At 31.3% G+C, this 23,943-nt stretch overlaps 4 protein-coding genes across 4 annotated transcripts; 3 read left to right on the top strand and 1 right to left on the bottom strand.

Annotated features, from left to right (window-relative positions):
* Window positions 1-5,050: 5,050 nt before the first annotated feature.
* Window positions 5,051-6,475, top strand: LOC17877237 (transcription factor bHLH28). Its single transcript, XM_006279789.1, has one exon. The coding sequence runs from the start codon at window positions 5,051-5,053 to the stop codon at window positions 6,473-6,475; it is 1,425 nt and encodes a 474-aa protein (XP_006279851.1).
* A 2,287-nt stretch (window positions 6,476-8,762) lies between these two features.
* LOC17875019 (RNA-binding protein 34) lies at window positions 8,763-10,956 on the top strand. The gene is made up of 6 exons (XM_006280262.2): window positions 8,763-9,483; window positions 9,571-9,629; window positions 9,716-9,785; window positions 9,874-10,002; window positions 10,092-10,220; window positions 10,306-10,956. Exons 1-6 carry the CDS (start codon window positions 8,833-8,835, stop codon window positions 10,801-10,803), a joined length of 1,536 nt encoding a protein of 511 aa, XP_006280324.1. The 5' UTR covers window positions 8,763-8,832; the 3' UTR covers window positions 10,804-10,956.
* A 9,060-nt stretch (window positions 10,957-20,016) lies between these two features.
* On the top strand, window positions 20,017-21,360 carry LOC17875262 (phosphatidylinositol-glycan biosynthesis class X protein). The gene is made up of 4 exons (XM_006281943.2): window positions 20,017-20,213; window positions 20,313-20,673; window positions 20,760-20,914; window positions 21,002-21,360. The coding sequence occupies exons 1-4, from the start codon at window positions 20,136-20,138 to the stop codon at window positions 21,296-21,298; spliced, it is 891 nt and encodes a 296-aa protein (XP_006282005.1). The 5' UTR covers window positions 20,017-20,135; the 3' UTR covers window positions 21,299-21,360.
* Window positions 21,361-21,445: 85 nt separating this feature from the next.
* LOC17874822 (syntaxin-22) lies at window positions 21,446-23,254 on the bottom strand. Its single transcript, XM_006280892.2, has 7 exons — window positions 22,937-23,254; window positions 22,731-22,824; window positions 22,491-22,630; window positions 22,299-22,361; window positions 22,048-22,205; window positions 21,866-21,966; window positions 21,446-21,756 (listed from the first exon to the last, which is right to left on the bottom strand). The coding sequence occupies exons 1-7, from the start codon at window positions 23,119-23,121 to the stop codon at window positions 21,691-21,693; spliced, it is 807 nt and encodes a 268-aa protein (XP_006280954.1). The 5' UTR covers window positions 23,122-23,254; the 3' UTR covers window positions 21,446-21,690.
* Between the last annotated feature and the right edge of the window lie 689 nt (window positions 23,255-23,943).

Here is a 23,943-nt window from a genome sequence, read left to right as displayed (position 1 = left end):
TTTGACTCAATAAAAATTATAAAATGAAAGATTTAAAACCGAAAAAAACACACAATATATGAGTATGAATTGTATAATGTGATTTAAGTGTAATGCATGTTTGGTTTGTACGCAAAAGCATTGGTAATATTAGTTTCTTTTAATGTATTTTAGTTGATTAATTATGATTTTGAAATAGTAATAATAAAAAAGGATATTGAATTTTTCTAGTCAAAACGTGATTTTGTATGCGAACACAATTCTTTAATTATCTCAACAAAAATGTCATAATTTTCCACCACAAAAGAGATTTCACACTGTCATACTATGCTGTATACATTTAAGAGTTAAGATTATCATTATTAACTATTTTAAGAGTTAAGATTATCACTATACTATATAGCCAAAACTATCCTTGCACGCTAGCATATAACTTGATATATAATATAATAAATTTTGTTAAATCCTACAACTTATCAGTCTATCACACATCCCACAAACAGATGTTGGGTTTATTATCTAGCTTATGATTTATGACGACATCGTTGGAGTTATATGAGTCAAGAGTGCTGAAGTTGACGTGTCAGGTGTCTCCATTAAACACAGTCTAACATTTAGACCAGTCCTTTTACTTGTGGTTGCAACAGCCGCAACGACGTGGCAAAACAATGCTGGCGAAAGTGTTGTTGGAGAAAAAGAGGTGTCGATAGTGACTGGTCTACGTATCGCTGCAGCATACTCGATCGGTCTGAGCTCTTCTTGCATCATCGTGCGTTTGAACGGAATCAGATAAACGGTGTTGTTCGTTTGGCAGTCGCAGGAACTTGCAGTTACGACTGAAAGTTGTTCGTTTTATAATCATAGGATCATGTGATTAGTCGCTGCGATCAATCGCAAAAATTCAACGACTGAAATTTTTTATCGCAAAAAAAAACCGCGACGCGACTATTTTAGTTGCGATTAGTTGCACGATTATGAAACGAACATCACCATAAGTTGAGCATCTAGACCTACTATTTCTATTTCTGTCTCACGAATTTTTTTATTAACGTCGGTTGTTTCTATAAGCCGTCGACAACAAAACTGTAAAAATGTTATTTATATCATTGTCGGAAATAATAAAGTTCAATTGCAATTGCCTTTAAAACATAGCTAGACAAGTGGTTGGAAGTAGTGTAACACAGTAAGAGAAGAGAAGAGAAGAGAAGGCACCGTTGTTATAAAATATCTCAAATTAATAATTAGAAAACGACAACGTTAGTACGTTACTGTATCTGGTCACTTTTCTTTGTAAAATTAAAATAATGACGAGATGAAAAATAGGTATAACCAGTAATTCAGATTAATTTTTAAGTACATATTTTTCTTTTTGACGTCATTTTTTTTAATTACATAGTTATGATCAAGACAATAATCTGAATATCAGTATATTCGTTATTATATACTTCCGTACATTTGTAAAACATAAATATTCATGGAAAGTTGATTTTTATAATTTTGTTTTAAATGTAAATATAATAGAATATATTTAATACATTCAATCATTGGAAAGTGATTCAATCATTTAAAAATTTACAAAAATTTTTAAAAGGATTTACAAGTGTTTTAAAAGCATTTACAAGGATTTAAAAATAGTTTTAAAATGATTTACAAGGATTTTTAAAGGTATTTACAAGGACTTTAAAATGGTTGTTAATGATTTACAAGAGGTTTTAGAAGTTTACAAAAAAAATTATTAAAGGATTTACTATGGTTATAAGGGGTTTAAAAGGATTTACAAGTGTTTATAAATGTTATAAAATGATTTACAAAGGTCTTAAAAGGTTCACTAAAGTTTTGAAAGGTTTTAGATGACTTTTAAAAGATTTACAAAGATTTTTAAACGATTTTTAAGGGTTTTAGAAATATTTACAAGGTTTTTAAATGAATCGCGGAAATTTCCCTTACAAATGTGAAGATTCAATTCCGAGCCTCTCCCCTCTCCAAATATAGAATTCATAATTTTCTTTTAAAACTAGGTTTTAACCCGCGGTACACCGCGTGACGATTGTTTTGACTAAAAATATATATATTTAAGTTATGTTTGTTAATTTTATTACCTTTTTAGTGTTTAAGATTGTGTAATCCCTATATTAGTAAAAGAGAAGTACAAAATAGAAGATGGGTCGGATCAAAATTAAAAAATTAACCCGATTTTAACAATTGGATACTTCAAAATTGGATATTAAATTGGATTTGGATACATACATCGGATACTTTCCATACCTAATTTTTAAATTATATTATTTCCATAACTAATTTTATGATTTCCTAATAAATCTCTAATAATCAATAATTATTCTTCTTTAACTTTTATTTGATATTGTTTTTAATTTATGATATTATACTATATATTAAAAAAACTTAATAAATTTTTTTTTTTTTGCATATGTTGCAATTTGAAATTTTCATAACGGACATATAATACTCAACTACACTCCGTTAAATATTTTGGACAATGATTTAAAATCAGTATAAGTATGACCAATATTAAAACCATTGTTACATGACAATATTTAAAAGTTTCAAAAGTTTTAAAATATTATGATTAAAAGGTTCAAATATAAAAAAAAAATTTAGACTTTAAAATACTAAAAATATTTTTTTGGAGACAGAGATGTAATTTTGGAGACATAATTTTTATTGATAAAATATATTATATATCAAACTATGTAAATTGTAGATACAGTTTGCGGGTAGTTTGTTAAAATCACAATTATAATGGTAAAGCGAGTTATAGATAATGTTTTTTAAAAAATGAATTCTGTTACGGGTTGGTCTTTCAAAAAATATATTGTAAGTATGTAATTTTTACATATATTCCTACTTTTACTACAAAAATGATCAAATTGAATAATTTGTCAATAAATATTATTTCGTGCTGTTAAATTTTCACTGTTTTTTAGTTGTATCAAAACTCAATGTATTATTATTTACTCGCTTTTCGTTTATTATTTTATTTAAAAATTTTACACAATAATCGACTGCATTGCAATAAAATTAAAATGTAATATATTCGAATCTATTAAAAGTGATGTATATGTAATTATTTCCCCCGCGCTGTCTGCGGGTCCGAACCTAGTTACATTTTTATTACTTAACTCGCGGGATATTTTTTTGTAACTCGCAGGACTAAAAAAATTATGTTTAAGTTATATTTGTTATTTTTCTGTTTTGTTAACCCGTAAGATAACCTGTAAGAAAAACATAAAACTCAAACCCGTTAAATCATATTTAGTTTAAAATATAAACCTTGAATGTTTTACAGATTTCGAGAGAGATTTTGGTTTTTGTTTTCCAAAAACTCATTTTTAACCAATCAAGATTTTAATTTTAAAATTTTGGATTCTCTAAAATTTAGTAAAAAAGTTTTTGTTGTAATATTCCATTCAATATTTTAGAATTTTAAGTTTCATATTTGTCATATTTATAGTGGTTCCGAACCATTGTCTAAAATTTTATACCCGATGTGGGACGTTATACATATATGTTTTCTTTTTTATCGATTGAGTAATATACGTCCGTTTTCAAAAATTCAAATTGCTACATATTCGAATTTTTTTTTGTATTTTTATTATACTTATGTTTTATGTAATAATGTAAATTTTAAAACAAATAAGATCATATAAAGATATTGGAGAGATATTCAATTTATTAGGGAGACATTTTAGGAAATTTTGTTAAATGTAATAAATATTAGTTTCTAATTTTGTGATTCTGGTGTAATTTAATTACAAATTTTTTTCTTAAAAGTTTGTTATTTATTTAAATGGCAAGGGTTATGATTGCAAATAATACAAAATAAAAGGTTACTTTCCAAAAGGTACTTCAAAAATGTTAATATAGATATTAGTTTCTAATTTTGTGATTCTGGTGTAAATTAATTACAAATTTTTTCTTAAAAGTTTGTTATTTATTTAAATGGCAAGGGTTATGATTGCAAATAATACAAAATAAAAAGTTACTTTCCAAAAGGTACTTCAAAAATGTTAATATAGATGTTTAAAAATCTTTTAATATTTTTTTGGTTTGAATTCTTTCTAAATCCTTTATTCAATACCCCTCCTAAATTTGCACAAAAACCCATAATTTTTTTCCTGGAGTTTACATAGATAGTTTCTTAACTCTTCTCACACTATTGGCGTTGAGTAAAATTAGGAGAAAATCTGTAATTTAAAAGATAGCTAAGAGTTTCTTTGTATATTAACAAAATGATAACTTTCATATGATTTGCATTACAGTTTCTTTATTCATAAATTTCTACGATTTAAAATTCCAATGTAAATCATGTTTTAAAATTCTAGATTAGAATTCTTGAATCATAAACTATTTATTGTTGATTCAATGATTTCTAAATATTAGTTAAAATCAAATGTTTTCATTTAATAATTTATAAATTTCAAAATCCACACATCAATTAATATATTTTAAAGTGAAAATATAAATGATCCATATCCGAAGGTAAACTATCTTATTTACATCTAGTTTAAAAATCAATGAGAGTTTCCGAATCTCTTATAAAGTTATAAATAAAATAAAGAACCTTTACTTACTTTTTTTTTTGAACAAAGAACCTTTACTTACTTTTAAAAGTAAAGAAATGGGCCTTTATTGATTGATGCATTTTAGTTGATTTACCTACATAAATTTATGGATGTTAATTAACAATACAGTTTAAGGCTTGTAGAGGTTACCATTAAGGGTGGTCTTAGACTATTCCCATTTCGTTTAGTTTTGTCTTGTTTTAGGTTTTGCATTACAGTTTTAGGGCTTATACAAAAATTTTAAATAAATTATTGCGTTATACACGACGTACAAGTTTAAATCAGTGTGGTCCTTTGCACCTGGTGAACCATCGTCTATCGCATATGAGTCAGTAAAAAAAATTATGAAAACCATATTTCTTTAGTAATTTTCATGCACGCGTGTGAACGAACACAAAACAAAAGAGTTCACTCTCTTCTCGCTTTAGTTCTGTCTTTGATATAAATAAATGACTTTGCGTCGAACGAGTTCTACTATTCCGGCAGCAATGAACAACGACGAGAACTTATCAATGATCGAAGCTCTCTTGACCTCCGACGTATGGCCTCCACCACCTTTACCTCCGGCGAACAACCTTAGCCTCGAGACCACTCTCCAGAAGCGTTTACATAATGTGTTGAATGGTACTCACGTGCTTTGGACTTACGCTGTTTTCTGGAAACCGTCGTACAATCTCCTTTCCGGAGACTCAGTTCTCAAATGGGGAGACGGAGTTTACAATGGCGGCGACGAGGAGAAGAATGGACGTAGGATGAGGAGGAGGAAGAAGAAGACGGTTCCGTCGTCTCCGGAGGGGAAAGAGCGTCGGAGTAAGGTTCTCCGGGAGCTTAACTCGATGATCTCCGGCGAACCTTTTCCGTTGGTTGAAGTAGACGATGTCAACGATGATGATGACGACGATGTTGAAGTGACTGATACGGAGTGGTATTACTTGGTTTCAATGACGTGGAGTTCTTGTAACGGATCCGGGTTAGCGGGTAAGGCGTTTGATACGTGTAACCCGGTTTGGGTTACGGGTTTGGATCAGATTTACGGGTCGGGTTGTGATCGGGCTAAACAAGGAGGGGGTTTAGGGTTACAAACCATTGTATGTATTCCTTTGGATAACGGAGTGTTGGAGCTTGGATCCACGGAGCTTATCCGACACAACTCGGATCTTTTTAATAAGATCCGGTTCTTGTTTCATTTCGAAGGATCCAAAGATTTATCCGGAGCCCCGACTTCAACTCAGTTTCGTTCAAGGATCCACAACCCAAACACGAACCCTAGTCCGGTTTACCAACCGATTCAGATGAATATCTCCGGAGAAGAGTTTAACCGGATCAATGCGACGGTTATACCGGAAAAAAAACCGGGGAAAAAGCGAGGGAGAAAGCCAAATCATGGTAGAGAGAAGCCGTTGAACCACGTGGAAGCAGAGAGGATGAGACGCGAGAAGCTAAACAATCGTTTCTACGCGTTACGAGCGGTTGTACCAAACGTATCGAAGATGGACAAAACATCCTTGCTCGAAGACGCGGTTCGTTACATAAACGAGCTGAAATCAAAAGCCGAAAACTCGGAGTCGGGGAAAACCGCGGTTGAGATTCAGCTCAAGGAGCTTAAGAAGGTAATGGAACTACAAAACGCGACTTCTTCTAGCGTTTGTAAGGACAAGGAGAAAAAATTGTCGGAGTTGAAGATGGAAGTGAAGGTTATGGGAAGTGATGTGATGATTAGAGTGGAGTCCGGTAAGAGAAACCATCCAGGAGCAAGATTCATGAATGCTTTGATGGATTTGGAGTTAGAAGTGAACCATACCAGCATTTCTGTGATGAACGATCTTATGATACAACAAGCGACTGTGAAGATGGGATTGAGAATCTACGAGCAAGAACAGCTTAGGGATATGTTGATATCCAAAATAAGTTAAGGTTTTTATATGTTTTTTTCCCATCTTTCTTAATTTATATGAAATTTATGTAAGTAGCCACAAAAGAACTGGCTACTATAATGTAAGTATATCCTAAGGTTTTATATTTTTAAAATTTAAATAATTGTGGGTACCTCCCTAATATTATACTAATATTTTTCATTCATTTTGTTTTAAGGAAATTAAAATTAAAATCATATCTTCTTTGGCTATTTTTAATTTACTTATTTCTCCTTAATTATAGTTGATTTGTAGCACACAAAAAGATCCTTGATTATGAGTTAAGTAAGACTATACTACGTACTTTAGCATTAAGAACACTTACAAAGTTACAAAGCAAGGATCTATGATAATCCCCAAACTCCAAATATTAACTCATAATCCTCATAGTCTTATTATGTTATTTTAGAACTTACTGTATGTAATAATATTATACCGAAAAATGAGAATGATGATATCAGGAGGGGCATGATATATAGTATGACGGCGAGGAAGTTATGATGATTGTGATTATGATAATGATGGATTGATTTTTTCTTTCTCTGAAATTTTCACTAGAGAAGTAATAAATTTATGACCAAGAGTCGTTGTAGTAACTTTGGATTTTTGGATGTGCAAGTTTAATTTTAAGCAATATATATATCAATTTTCTAAAGCTATCACATTTAGCTCCCTAATTGTTTTTAAGAAAAATAAGAAAAGATGTATGGACTATTGAGAGGAGAAACCTCATCAATTATGGGCTAATTAATCCAATGGCTCTAACAAGGAGAAAACATCCTCAAAGCACTACACGATCAGAAGCTATGTCATGTTAAGACAATGTGGGATTACATAACAATTTCTAGTCACTTTGATGGTTGTGGAAACACAGTTACCTAGTACAGAATGACAAGTGAATCAAGAGGAACGTTGTCTTCACACAATGTCCAAGGAATACAACCAAGGAGTACAAGATTATGAACCTGAGATTGAAACACTATACGTCTATTCGCGTGAGCTAGCTGTGATGTTTCACCATCATATATCCACAATAAAAGAAACTATCAAGTGCGCATATATACAAAACACTAATATGGGCACATACATGATGCTTGAGCCTCCTAGATGGGTTTTCGTTCGGGTATTCGGGTGTAGAACATGCGCTAGCGACATTATGACTACTCTCGAATGCTTTGTGTTTACTAAAAGAAAGTTTGGATCCTCCTGAAAATTTGGATCAGTTGTTTCAAACTGGATCATGTATTGTTTCTGATTTTCCGGTGTGCGTGTGTTTTCAAGTATGCACTGCTACTTGCCTACCAATAAGTTGACTATTTATATAATATATACTTATGAAGGTTATATATGGTCACAAAGTGAGGTCAAAGATCTAGTCAAAGACTCGTTTGACCAGTATATATGTGCAATTTGCAGGGAATTTTACAGTTTCATGTCCTAAATTCACTTATCTACCAAATTGAGTAGGTTCGTGGGACAAGACAATACGTTTCTTGCTATCCTTTGGTGTTCAACTTTTTCAAAGAAATTTATAACATATGTATCCATATTTTCTAAGTTTGAAACTAATCTTGTTATTATATATAGTTTCAAAAATCAAAACAAAACATCACAATTCACAGGTGAGATATTCTTGACTTAATATAAAATGGAGAGTAGAAGATCTTCTTGTGTTTTTGCTTCAGTTTTGATCATTTTGGTGCTCTTCTTTTCAGGTATAAACTATGTATTAGATATGAATGAAAATTCATGATCGTTCGATATATTTTCCTCTAATTGAAATTGGTTGATGACTTTGCTTAGGGGAGGCGAATGCGATTTGTAAATTTGGAATCGGAAAATGTACATATCCAGGCAAGTGTCAGCAAGATTGCATAGATAAAGGGTTTTACTTTGGAGGAGATTGCGAAAAAACTAAAAAGGGTCTAACTTGTTGTTGCATTAGAGGACTATCATCATCATCATCATCCACAAACAATGAATTGAATTGAACATCTCTTTAGTGTTCTAACTGTATCATTTGTTATCTCCAATTCCTAAAATTAAAAATTCTTAATAAAATAAATATATTATCTTCTTAGTCCATGTTTAATTGCAAATTTGCATTGGAGTAATGGTGTATAGAATGATGAGATTGAACATAATTGCGAAGCCTAAAAGTGATTAAAGCCCAACACTGTGTATTTATTAGCCCAATAACTAAGGGGCTGATTCGGATCATTTAAACCCGACCCGGTTTAAGTCAATCAATGGCGCTCTTCTTCTGGTTAAACAGAAACAAAGGTCTAAACTTTAGGGTTTCGTCAATCTCTCTCTCTCTCTCTTTCTTCCTCTTGTCTCATTGAAATCGAACGACGATGGGGAAGAAGAAATCGAAGGAAACGGAGACGGAATCTCAAACTCAATCAGGTATCTTCTCGACCCTCTTCTCCGGCGCTGCGGCTGAAGGAGAAAGCTCTGGCTTTTCGAGTCTTTTCTCCGACGATAACCCTTTCCGGCGGAAAAAACCTTCGGAAATCAAAGAGTCGTCAACTCCCGATGAGAAGAACGGGGATAAACGAAATGGGGGGGACGATGAAGAAGAAGAAACGGTTTTGCCTGTGAAGAAGACGAAGAAATCTAAAAAGGAGAAGATATCGAAATCTCCAGATTCTGGGGACGATGGTGTTGATGAGAAAGAGACGAATTCGGAGGTTATTGAGGGGAGTGGTTTGGTTTCAAAGAGGAAGAAAAGGAAGAGAGATGAGATTGAGAACGAATACGAGACGAAGAAGTATGGAAGCGTTGAGGTGAAGAAGGAGAAGAAGGTTGGTGAGAAGAGGAAGAAAGCTGATGAAGTTGCTGATACGATGGTTTCGAAAGAAGGGTTTGATGATGAGAGTAAGCTTCTTAGAACTGTTTTCGTTGGGAATTTGCCATTGAAGGTTAAGAAAAAGGTCATCTTGAAGGAATTTAGTAAATTTGGTGTGGTTGAATCTGTGAGGATACGCTCTGTCCCCATTGTCGATGTGAGTTTCGTATAGCTTAAAGATGAGCACTTTAGGTTGAGTTTTAGTGTTTAATGGTTTCTGATTTTGATTTTTTTGATTGATTAGTCGAAGAGGACGAGGAAAGGAGCTATAATGCTGAAACAAATCAATGAGAAAGCTTCAAGGTCTGTGTTTGGAACCATATATTGCAATTTTGATTTTGAAGTTTGAGTGAAGAGAATTCTAATGTTGATCTTCTTTGGAATTGCAGTGTTCATGCCTATGTTGTGTTTGAGACAGAGCAATCTGCGGAAGCTTCTCTGGCACATAACATGTCTCTGGTAATATAACATTTTTCGCCTTTTGTTCTCCGTGGTTGAGTCTAAGGAGTTATGTGTAGATTGGTTAATGTTCTTATGATATATTCAGATTGCTGGGAATCATGTCCGTGTTGATAGAGCATGTCCTCCTCGTAAGAAACAGAAAGGTCAGGATGATGCTCATTTGTATGATCCTAAGAGGACAGTCTTTATGGGTAATCTCCCTTTCGATGTGAAGGTTAGTTGTACTAGTCTTAAGGATCTTCTTTCAATTTGCGATAGTCAAACACAATCTCAGGTTCTCAGTTTTGTTTGTTTCTAATGCAGGACGAGGAAGTGTATCAACTGTTTACGGGTAAGAGTAATCTGGAGAACACTATAGAAGCTGTTCGTGTTATTAGAGATCCGCACTTGAACATTGGAAAAGGAATAGCTTACGTCTTGTTCAAGACACGGGTATGTTGAAGTAAACTTCGATCATTTTGAGGTTAGAGTGATAACAATTTAGATCTGATGAGTTCTTTTATTTTGTTAACTACAGGAAGCTGCAAATCTCGTAATCAAGAAAGGGTATTTGAAGCTTAGAGAAAGAGAGTTACGGATTTCTCGAGTCAAACCTGATGCAACTCCATCAAAGAGAAAGAGCAATCCTTCGGAAGCTTACTCACCGGCCCAGAAAAGACTGCAAAAGGACAAAGTGGTTACACCAACTCCGACGGGGAAAGCTAGTCTATCATATCAAGGTGTGCGAGCTTCAAAATCCGGTGATGATAAGAAGAAACCATATCAAAAAAGCTCTGCACAATCAAAGATGAGACCTAGAGGAAGTAGCAGCAATGAAGACAACAAAAAAGCTGGGAATAACAGTGCTTTGAAGCAGCGAAGTCAGAAGCGGCCAGCGGTTGCAGCAAGAAAGGCGAAAGCAAACGCAAAAGGTTCAAAAGAGAGTGGTGGAAAGCGATTTGCAGGGACTAAGCGTAAACAAGAAAACCGAACCCCTGAAAGCTTTTCAAAGAAGAAGAAAGCAAAGCGGTTTTAGGCGGTTTCTTTAAACCATAATGGTGAACTCCTTTCATCTTCCTTAGTTTTGACACTAGTCGTTTTGTATTGTTCTATATCAATCAGGGTATACTGTAATGTTGCAACAATTACGTTTTCGTGCAAGTTTAAAGGAAAGCTATTTCGATGATTATCTAACAATTCTTTATTCAGATAAAACAGAATATGAAGAGTTGATGTTCTTATGATAAAGACATCAACTTTTTTTTATGAGTTTATCATTAGAGTTGAATTAAGTGAAAAGATTACTATTACAACTTGTGTGTGAACGATACAACAGCTTCAGAGAAAAGTGGTTTTTACATTAATGTGATGACCCTCTCGTAGTCTCTGTTGTTTGAAGGCCTTGGTTTACTTACCCTTAAGGCTTAGGAGTTAGGAGCAGCTTGACGAACGCAAAGATCTTTTGGCCTTGTAGACGTGGCACGGACCGGACAACTGTTTTATAAGTTATAAACATGAAATATAGAATTGTTAAAAAAAAAACATGAAATATAGAAAATTAGCTTTAATTACACTCAAATTTGCAAGGATTAATGAATAATATCATGAAAAAGAAAAAAATCTATATAAAACTAAATAGAATGTATATTTTGAGATTGGGTACAAATTCTTGAATTCAAAATTTTCTAAATATCCGTTATTGTTTTTTGTTTCTACTTGTACTTGCAATCGCGGGTAGGTCACAATCCATACATGTAAGAGCCTCTGACTATCTGAAAAATCCGAAAAAATTAGATATCGAGTCGCACATTACAAGTAAAATGTTTACATATCTACCTGTTTAGCAAAGTCAATTCCTACTACTTAAATATGGTAAATGTTTGAAAAACAAGGCATTCTTATCGTAACAAATAAAATTTTGGTTAATACACAACTTAGAAAGAAATAACATAAAACTATATACTAAATATTTCCCTTGTATAAATCCCAATTTCCCCCTTTAACTTATTTTTATTAAACACTAGTTAATTTTATATATGGAAGTGGTTTTAAAATAACCATGTTAAATGGTTCACCGTCAATTTATAGTGTTCCGTGATTGATTCAACTTTTAAAGACTTAATTAACGCCTAAATTCTGAGTTTTTTCTTCAGAATTATTCTGATTGATTGTTACGTTTACTGTTTGCCACCGAAAACAAAAGAACACTCTCAAACATGTTTCTTCTCCTAAGACTTCAACTTTGTCCGCCAATGATAATTCAAATAAAATGATTCAAGTTCGGTGCATCCCAAAATATTCATATAAAAAAAAAGTAGACAAAAATTCAAACATAGAAGAACTTTACAGTAAAGCTACATAACATAGACGAAATGATTACACCAAGACTAAAATAAAAACAAACGAAATGACTCGAGTATCTATCTTAACATTTTTGAAGTACATTTTGTACTAAAATCTATTTTGGCTTATAACCTTTTATTTTGTATTATTTGCATAATCAAACTCTTGTCATTTGAATAAATAAAGAAACTTAAAGTAAATTTTGTAATTAAATCACAAGCAAATCCCAAAATTGGAAACCAAATATTTATTACATCAAAAAATTTCCTAAAATCCCTCTCTAATAAACCAAATCTCTCTCCAATATATTTATATAATCTTTTTTAAAAAATTTATATTATTACATAAAATATATTTATAATAAAAATACAAATTTTTTTCCACACATTTTGCAATTTAAATTTTTGAAAACGGACGTAGTTAACTCAATCAATAAAGGAAAAAATATATGTACAACGTCTACATTAGATAGAACATTTTATATAATAGTTCAGAATCTTTATAAATAAGACTAATATGTTTACAACTACAAATGAGCATGAATTTTGATTTCTAAAGTATCCAAATTAAAAAATTTATTAGCTTAATCCGGTTCTTTATTTAAGGAAATTAAAAATTTGAAAAAGTTTCAGAATATTATAAATTTTAATTTTTTAACAAGTTGAAAATGTGATAAATATTAAAACTTTAAAAAGCTGAAAATTCTGATATTTTATTTAAGTTTTAGAAAATATTAAAATAATGAAAATATTTAAACTCTACAAAAATTAAAAGTATTATTAATATTTTAACTCTACAAATATTTAAAATATAATAATATTGTAGATAAATATGATTGAACGGGTTTTAGTTTACATAAATATGATTATATTTTTCTGCGGATTGTCTATATTTAAAATCTTTTATGGGTTAAGGTAAAATATAATTTTTTATTTACAACAAAATCGTCTTGCGATGTACCGCGGGTTTACCACATACATCTATGAATCTACTTATAATACGAATTTATAAAATTATATTAAATTTAAATGAAATAAACATATACAAAACTAAATTATAGAAATCAACTACGAAAATGATCGAGCAAAGAAATATATTAAATTATGGATCCGTGGTGTACCACGGGGTAAATCCTAGTATATATATATATATTTGGACAAACCAAATCACTGTAACTTTAAACGAATCAATTTAGATTATTGTAGCCCTACTCAAATTCTATACATATGAAACTTGAAACAAGTTACTTGACCAAACCGGGAGAAAACGAAACCATTTTTTAAAAAAACTAACGATTATTCATATGACTAAAACCGAATCCAAACAAAAGTATCGTAGTACATATCAAACAGACAATCACAAAACTATGGTTTTATTTCTGTTTACTGATCAAAAACACAAAGTTATAAACACCAAAGATGAATATTGAATAAGACATCATCTACTATAACACAAACCATATATAGTTGTTGATGCAAATGAGTTATCATATGCTTCTGGTCATGCTTGGCTCCTTGTACGCCACCGGCAGCCGATTTTTAAACCAAAATCGGTATCCACTCGTGGCATACAGGGAGCCAGGCATAACGACAAACTAATATATACATGTTTATATGAAACCTCGACACATGGAAGATGAACATCTTGATACGTTGATCTTGGCTTGAATCCAATAAGAAACTTTGTTTATTACTGTTGAGGAGAGAAAATGAAGTAGTCAGAGAGATTTATGGTTGAAGAGGAATTTGTGGTACACGTATATAAAGGAGAAAGAGAGAAGAGAGAGCTTATTATGTTCTTGCCAAATTAAAAAGTTATTCAAAAGCATATGACCAAAGTTAGGTTTCGATTTTTAGAAATTATTTTAATGTGAAGATGGATGAATAAATTAGTTAACAAAAAAACTACAAAAAGGACCCATTTTACTCACTTTCCTTAAAAGTTTTCTCCTTTTTCCACATATTTTTATTTATTTATTGATAGCTAAATCATGCAAAGAATTTTGCTTTTCAAAGCACATAAGAAAAGAAAGACAATGGTTATAATGGACACTAGTGATGGACCCGCACGTATGTGCGCGGTTATTTTTACAAATTACGATTTTTCAAGTAGATGTTATTTTGGTAAAATTTTGTTATATGCATTTATTGGATAAACTATATATAGACATACAGTTGTAAAATATAGATATTGTATTACATAATACAATTTTAAAATTATTTAAATGAAAATGATAAGTGATATTACGTGTTTATTTTTTAAACTAATCAACACATTTCTAACTAATGCTTAGACATGTTAAATCGGATTTGGGTTTGGCTTTAGTTTGAATTGTTTTATGTGTAGTATATAATGGAAAACTCGTCATGTCCCTTTCCGTCTCGTCCCGACCCGTCCAGTCCCACCCCGCCCCGTAATCGTTTCTTTTTAAAACATAATCATTTGGCAATGTTTATTATAAGAAACTTGGTAAAAGATTTAGACGGAATACCCATATTTCTCGTTTAAATATTTATTTTTATCAAACTAAAAAAAATCTAATTATCAATCTAAGTCACATGCTCCCACCATTTTCATTCACAAGGCACTGTCTGTAATCCTAGCATACACAATCCTTGTTCGATTTTTAATTTTATTGATCTTTCAGTTTCATCTTTATTTCTCATTACGTTCTTCAATTATTCGATTCATGTGTTTAGCCTTTTTGTTTTCTAAAGATTTAGGTATTTTTTTTTTTAATACATGGATTTATTGTAGTTTGTTATCCGAAGTATACGTTATCTTCTTGTACCCGTCATTTCATGTCTAAATATTTGAAATAAATAGGAAAGTGGAAATTAAATTTTATATTTGAAAGTTGAAAGTGAATTTAACTTTATGACCGTGTCTCATAACAATTATATCGAATCATGTTTTGTTTTTTATGAGAAATAATTAAGATAATGTTTGTTTCCAAATTATATGTTCCCGTCTCATATCCATTCCTATAAGTTTTGTTTTTTAATAAATAACACCATTTACATGTATCTAAATATAGTTTTAATATATGTGAAATTTCATATAATCGTCCAAAAGTAGAGATTTATACGTCCGAAGTTGAATTTTGTTCAATATTTTGAGATTTTGAGAATTAAAAATAACTACCAATTTTTTTTATTTCAACCGGTTATCCAAAACTTATATATCATATTTGTCAAGGATAGTTTAAAATTGTACGTATATGTGAGATAATGTTTGTAGATATTTATTTATTATATCATTTATATCATCCCAATTTGACATTTTATTTGTTTTCAATTAGATTAAATCATAAAATATAATCCATTTATTATTTAAAAATTGGTAATAAGTCGTTAAAATCATTTAAATCTGATATATCCACTTGTTATTTAGTTTTAATCTTAACAGAAATTCTATATGTTTATAATCTCAAAATGTAGTTTATGATTTGATAAAACAATTATTTAATATTTGATAATAGTAATGATATGCAAATTGCCATGGATGAAGATTTATTTTGTTAAGATTGTGTGAAATTAATAAGAAAAAGAAGTTTAGAATAATCATTAACTAACTGTTTGACCAAATAAAAATCATTAACTAATTGAATTAATGATAAGTTTTGTAGATATCATTTGTGCTACAATTGCTAGATTGCTTTTTGAATATGAATATTTTTATGTGAAAATAAGAAATTTATGTGATCTAGAATGTTTATTCGCATGATTTTAGCAAAAAAATATTTAATTATTAATTTATTTAAATTTTATTTATATTTTAAAATTAAATAATTTTTAAAATTTGATGATATGATCAGTTATGTATATATAGTATGTAGAATTTGATTAGTTGATTATTTCATATGCTAACATATTTTTTTTATCGTTTTATTTTTCTAAAAAATGTTATTTTTGTTTTTTAGATATATGATGATTTTGTTTTATTAGATTTCATTCTATATAAATTATTAATTTCGAAAGTATATTAAAATATTAAACTAATATTAAATATGTTTATTTATATTCAAAATAGATATGTTTACATATATTTAATTTGGAATTTAATTGTCCACTTTTTATGGTAAAATATTATTATGATTTCCATAAGAGTGAATCACACAATAACCTACTTTGTGGATATAAATTTGTCAAATAACATACTTTTAGCTATAGGTGTACTTTTTCTGTAACTTTCATATTATTGAAAATTATTTTAGACATTTTTGCCCTTGAAGTAGTAGAGAACAAAACAAAGAAAAGCTGAGTTCTTTTGTTTTTAAATCGTTTCTTCTATCTTTCTCTCTTCTTCTCTCTCACTTTTTACCTGTCTTGTTTTTATTGTTTTCATTTTAGCTTGTTATTGTCAAAAGTTATCTAACTATTTTTTTATACAATATGTTGTGTTTATATTTTTCTTTACATTTCAAGATACATATTGCCATATTTTAGATTTATTATTATATTACATACTATCCATTTGTAGTTGTACATATGTTCAATGATAAGTGGATGATCAGTTACAGTATTGTTTATGTATTATTCTATTTGTATTTATAATTACTATGTGTTTAGTAATATAAAAACATAGTAAAACTTATGTCATGAAAAAATTTGTGATTTGGTAAAAAAATCATAAATAAATATCAAACAAACATCTTAACCCCTAAACCTCAAACCGTATACCCTAACCTCTAAACCATAAACTTTAAATCCCAATTCCAAAACATGAAATTCTTAACTCTTATCAACTCAATAGCTTCCTATGGATTTGAAGCTGCAACGAGGGAACCTAAACCCTAAATCCTAAATCATATACCTTTAACTAGCTATAAACCCTAAACCTTAAAATCTAATCTTTAACACTAAACTCTAAACATAAACCATGAATCTCAAACCTTAACTCTTATCCAATTTAATTTAACTCTAAAACCAAAAGCATAAATCACACACTACATTCTAACCTCCAAAATATTTTAATGAACATCCAAGCATATCCACACTATTGTAACCACATGGATATATGTGGTCAAGGTATCTAGGTGAAAAGAGAAACAATGGAATATGAAAATTAAGCTAACAAAAAAACATTGGAAGATGAAAACGAATCTAGAGTGAAAGTAAATAAATTATTTCAAAAAGGTAGAAGGAGAGGCATCGTTGAAGTAAGAAATTGCTTTACAATTGCTAAAACATGTACACAACATGTCCTTAAACCTTAAATCCTAAATGTAACCACTAAATCCTAAACCATAAACACTAAAATCTAAACTTATGCATTGTTATTTCTTTGTTGATGTTGAATTGTTAGTTAGTTATAATCCATACAATCATGTCCATATGGATTTCCGAGTCATCTGGTTGATACTAAATAGAGCAATTGCATAGCAAAATCTCATCCACGTGAAGTATCTTTTTCTCCTTATACCAGTATAGTGTTTGTCTTTCTCTACAATATGGTTGTTGTGTCGAGGTGACTTTGGTGTGTTATTAGTGTCCACGAGGCAATGTCCACATGTTCTAACATTTTTGTTGTCCATGAAGTTCAACAATTCTCATGTAGAAGTCAATTCTCGTGAAACTGATTCTCTATGTGTCTCCCAAAGAACAATTATTGTCACCAAACTGTTCAAAGTAACGGCTTATTGTATCTCTCTCCGTCTCCCAGGCTTAACCCATAATGAAGATTTTTCGTCAACTTGATACATACTAGTATTATGATTACTTTTGATATGAAATTGTCTCTGTTGAACCATATGATTGCTATTTCCCCCATTTGAGAAACCCTAAAAATTCACTTGAAAGTTTAAATCTTTCTTTCTATCTCTCTCTCTATGGTTTTTTTAACGCAAAAAATCTTCAAAATTTTGAAGTAAACGAAATTAAAAAAAGAAACATTTTCTCTCATAGCAAAAGAAAACGATTCATAAAACACAGGAAAATAAATTAAAACTTTGAAGAAAAAGTGAAACAATAGAAAAGAGCAAAATCCCTCTGTTTTGCTTGATTAAGATACTAGTAAAAGAAAAGAGAGAGAAGCTAAAGAAAGAAGATAATAAAGCTAATAGAAAACCACGAGAATGACTCTAGAAAAAGAGAGAGAAATAGATAAAAGCTTTTGAAGAAATTAGATAAATGAGAGGAAAGAAAAGAGTTAAAGATTTTGAAGGGGTTAATAGTCATTTTCATAGTGGAAAGTATAGAGGTAACAAGAAGTGGGTTTTTTGGTTAATAGTTTGAGTAAAAGTAGGTTATTGTGCAATTTTTTCTTTCCATAAATATAGATAATTTTTGTTTTTGTTTTTTTTTTTTTGCTGTCATTAATTCTGTTTGGCAATTGGAATATATTTCATGAAATTTTTTTTTTTAAATTGGGGGTGCTTGGCTTCAAGTTGTCCTTCCCAATTAATAGTATAGATTGTAATATCTCTTCCTAATTCATAGTCTAAGATATTGTACATTTGGTTAAACCTTAAAACTCCAAGACATAATTGCAAACTGTTGTTATTGTAAGATGCAATCAAAGTAAAGATTCTTCTTGTTAAAGGGTAATAAAGATTACATAAGGTGCAAATTAACCTGCTGAGATATACTTTTTAATTAAGTAGTTATATATTGGAGAATTTCTCTATGGATTTTTCGTAGTACATGAAGAGAATTTTATAAAAGAAAAGAGTGAATGGGCCATTGATCAATCATCTTCATCAGCATAAAGGACCTACTCACATTTTTCATCCCAATCCAGAACTTTAGCGTTGGACAAATCAAAATGATATATCCTTTAGATCTTAGCTTGTTTATATTTGTGTGTTATTGTGATTATTCGAACGTAATTAACAATTCTAAGTGTAAACGTGAAACTCAACGAAAAATGAACACTGAAAACAGGTTATATGTATATATATATATATATATTTTGTTTTCCGTAATTCTCCAAGATTCGGAAAAGATTAAGTGAAAGTATGTAACCAAATTGATATGATTAGTGTTTCGCGCTTGAAGGAAATCAAACATTAGCATCGACTATTAAGACAACTCTTTTCTCGTGTAGAAACCACTAAACCAAAAGCACTTTTTCTATATGATAATTAATATTGGCTTCGACTTCGACCCCGAAGTTTGGTATGGCACAGATCTATGATCTATCAATGCAAATATATATGTTAATTTTTTTTGAAGTAACCAAATTAATATCAAAAATATTACTATACCTTATATAGTATTATAATTTTATCCATTTTCGAATTTAAATCTTGTTTTTATTTCTCTTTGCCAAGATTTCTCTACTTTAAGTAGTGTTCATTTGTAATGTTTCTTATCTCCATTTTATTAACGTTCTTAGCAATATGTATATAAATAGAGAAATAGTATGAAACTATGAATAAGCCTTTAACGAACGAAGAGAATATATTTTATCATAGACACACTATAAACACACTCATGAGCGTGAGTAATTATGTTTTTTAACAAAGATAATTCAATTTCAAAGTCTATAAAGCTGAAAAATTCGATTCTTCTTTTTACAAAATCTAGATTTGAATGTTTTTTTTTTCCATCATAACTCTTCTTTGTTCGTGGGCTCTTTCGCTTTCACTTTATATATTTTTTCATTCTTTTATAAGTAAAGACACTTTTCTTTAGTGTCATTCTAGTATTATTATTTTCTCTTTTCTCTTTATTTCCTTTAGTCCTATCGTTTTTTTTTTCTTTATTTAATCATTTAATTTTTTATAGTATGAGTATCTTATACGATTTGTTTCAGTTTAATCCATGATTCGATATTACAAAAACTTGAAAACTACATAAAAACGGAAACGAGAGCTTTTGATACTAATGGGCTTTACAGGCCCATATTAAACCAGCTAAACCAGGCCGTGGTGGGCTTTGTTTTAATCTGCAACTCATCCAAATGATCTCCGGCGAGAGTACCTTCACCGGAAAGAATGGTCTCTGTGTTAATCGATGAAGAGGAATCAAAACTGTAGTAAGATTTCTGGAATCCGATTAGAGATTTGAAGCTGAAATCAAAATGGCTAGTCAACAACGGAGATCGGTATTAACCCTAATCTTCATCTGCTTCGCCATTTCTTCTACCTCATCAGATCAGGTTAGAGATCTTACTCTTTATTTTGCGAGAACCTGAATTCAAATCAGCACAATCATAGATTTAGGGTTTTTGATCTACGAAATGTTTTGAATGCTTTAGGTTGGAACAAGTTATGGAGATTTCGATCAGATTCGTTCACTTTGTATCTCTGATCGTTTCATTATGGATTCTTACTTCACTACACACACTTCGTTAAACGATTCAGAGTTTCGAAAATTCTTGCTTCTTCAGCAATGTTCTGATAAAGTTTCTTCTGAAGATCCAAACATTGTTCCTGTAACTTCATTGGTACAATACAGAAACGTTACTGGTGAAGGTTCACATCGTAATCTCCTTACATCAATCAGATTACTTCCTCTTTACTCAGAGTTGAAGCTTCATGAGCTTGTGATTGTTGAACGGTTGCCTTTGGGAGTTTTCGCTGATCCTTTTGAGCTTCAGAGTCTTCAGGAACGCAGAGGTTAAAGATTTAACAAGAAAGAAAGATGAATGCGTTTTGGATTTTTTCTCTGTTTTGAAGTTGATGGAATCTTGATTCTTCTGCAGTTTTTAGTGATGTGTCTGTGTTTGGAGACACGAATCTTGAGCTGCCTTCGTTTAGATCGAACAGATCTGTCGTTGAGATTCATGTCGAAATCAGTACTAGAGATTATGAAAATGGTGAAATCAGTTTAAAGCTTCCTTTACATGCTCGGTATCAGGTAAATGATCACTTGATCTCAAATCTTGTTTATAGATTATGTGGAATTGTCGATTAGATTGGATTTTTATATCTCTATCATCTCCAGCCTCTGGGGGACAGTGGATACTCTAGAGTGGAGTTTGGAGAGCCAGACTTGTTCTTGTGCTCAAGCCAGGCACAAAACCACCAACATGAACAGAGAAGGTGTTCGGTTTTGTCGATTGGCAGATCGAAGACTGAAACCACCTCTGTTTTCTGGGACATCCCAGCCGGAATCAGGGGTCATACAGAGTATGTTTCCAGCTTGACATTCGCAGCTGCAGTTTTGTCTGCATTTTCAATTCTTATGGCATCAGTTTTGAGCTCAAAGGTTGAATCTTGTAAAAACTCAAAGCAGTCATAATTCAGCTTTGGTTTCAAACTTCTGTGTTACAGTCATTGAGTAAAACGTTTTGTTTCCTCTCAGCACAGATTGGCATATATAAACTGTTCCAAAACCATAATTTCGCACGATCATTCTGATTTTATCAAACCGGATTAGGAGAAAAAAGACAAACAGAACAGACTTTCTCTCAATTCCAACGAAAAGTTTGCACAACAAAAAATCCACACACACAGGACACTCTATTACAGAAACCAATGACCCACCATCATACCGAACCGAAGCAAATCACACTACAAAACCAACTTCTAAGTGTTGTCTTCAAAATATGTTATATATACCAAGTAGTTCTCACTCATTGACGCTTTATGATCGATGAAATCACCCAGACGACTTGTTCTTGCTTTTTGAAATCAAGCTGCGAGTACGATAATCACGATCAGGAGTACAATGCCAAAGATCACCAAGAGCAAGCATGTCTGCGTGTATACAAGATAAAACATAAGAGCATTGCCTCATCTTCCATCCGTAAAGTTTCCTAAAAACCATTCATTCAATGTATTGTCTGTTAAGGTTTGAGAATTTTACCAGAGATGAGTTTGATCTTTGTGTTTTCGCGGCTTGCGCGAGCTGAGACTTTCCTTGTGAAGTTGCAGCACGGGAGTTATCGATGTGAGTACCGATATCATCTGCGGAAATAATAAAGTGAGTTCTACACCTGGAGATTTGATGAGGACATGTTCATATTGAGCTTTTTAGATTCTCTTTACCTATCATAACTCCTTGATCATTAACCAGAACCGCAAGATCTTTGAAAATTTCGTTAACCTCGCCAATTTGATTATGGATTTCTTGTATTCCTTGCTCTCTTTCTTCAATCACAGCTTCATTGAATGCAATCTCGTTGTCTAGCAATACAAGTTCCTGCCTGTAACAATCAAACAAGGAGGAGGATTAAGTCACACCTCAAAAATGGAAAGAGATGTGTCAAAGGTCTGTTCTTTTTAACAGTATCACCTACCTTTTCGACTCCTGAAGTTGTGCCCTCTGTTCCGGGATGTTATCTACCTCACTCGCTGTGTAGCTATATATACCGAACCCAGCCAAGACAAACAAGGAACATGATTATCAAAACCATACAAACAAGTAATACCTTTTGCTTTTGATCTCTAATCACTGATTCAGAATATACAAAACAAGATGATAAACTTACCTAGCAGGAAGAGCAGATTGAGGCACAAAAGGGGCATAAGTAGTTTCTCTTTCAGCTGCAATTTGTTGAGCTTTCTGAAACTCTTTCAAAACAGCTTGAAAGTCTCTTGCAAGCTTAGCATCTGCAATCTTCTTACTTGGCTACACACACACACACAAACAAACTCTCAAATCATCAAACTACTTCACACAAAAAAAACCAAATACAAAAAAAGAAAGATTTGATTTTGATCAAATTTACATTGACACCACTTTGATGATCAGTTTCACTAGCTTCTTTAAGTTTAGCTGAAGTATCCTTCACAAGCTGCCCAATATGTAATCTCGTCTTATGCCTAATAACACAACAACAAACAATAAAAATCGAATTTTTTTTTTCCCCTTCTCTCAAAATCGAAATCGAATCGGATCATTTCGTTTGTAAAGGAGAGAACTTTTTATACATACAGCTTCTCGCGGAGGTCGGGGGTATCTTTGGGAGTGCCGAGAGTGTTAACGAGTCGTTGAAAGGAGGAGACTCCGGTATTGATCTGGAATATTCCGGAAGCTACGGCTTGCGTCGAATCTTGGCGACCACCATTGATCTTCCTCGTCGATCTTCCTCTTCCGGATTCTAAATCTTGAAAACTCATCTTCTTCTTCTTCTTCTTGGTGGGATTTTAAGAAATTGTTTATCGGAATTTTCCTGAATCGGCTGAGGAATAAAAAAAGAAACAAAAACAAAAACAAAGGTGAAGGCGTCGATCGTGGAGGAGACAGATAGACGAAAAAAAGCGTCAGTAACTGATTTATTAATTTGACAACCCAAAAAATAATAAAAAAGTTGTGTTGTTTCATTTTTGATCCTTTAGTTTTAATATATTTTCTCAATTTACCCTCAATTTCTGTTTTTTTTTCTTTTGTTCAACCAAATCAAAACTAACTGTTTTGTTTGTTGAGATTTTGGTTTTGCTTTTAGTTTCAGACTTTCAGTCAATATTATTTGGATTTGTTTGGTTAAGTTTAGTTACATGAAACTCAGTTTTTTTTTTCCCCAAGTCAAGATTTATTGATATAAACATTACAAAGTATGATCAAGAAAAAGTCCGAAAACATGCAGAAATTTACTAGACTAAAAAGAGTCTAACTGATCCAATATTGCATCACTTACAAAATAATATTGGATCGAAATAAAATATATCAAAGTACGTGCTATCATCAAAATATATGTATAATATAAGGAGACTAAAGTTTCCGTCATCCTCCTTCGACGTTGAAACTATCGATTCCGTCAGAGAATGACACTAATGTCGAATAAAAATCAAAGATATATTCATGTAAAACAGATTGATGACAGAAATTAGTTTTTTAGTAAAATTCGGTTTTAAATCATTTAAATTTGGTTCACTACTCTTAATTTATTTTAAATATATAATCATGAGAATGTTATAATTTACCTAATTTATAAATAGCGG

Source organism: Capsella rubella, unplaced genomic scaffold (genome assembly GCF_000375325.1).
Source record: "Capsella rubella cultivar Monte Gargano unplaced genomic scaffold, Caprub1_0 scaffold_8, whole genome shotgun sequence".
NCBI classification, from domain to species: domain Eukaryota; kingdom Viridiplantae; phylum Streptophyta; class Magnoliopsida; order Brassicales; family Brassicaceae; genus Capsella; species Capsella rubella.
This window is presented reverse-complemented; position numbering and strand designations above follow the sequence as displayed.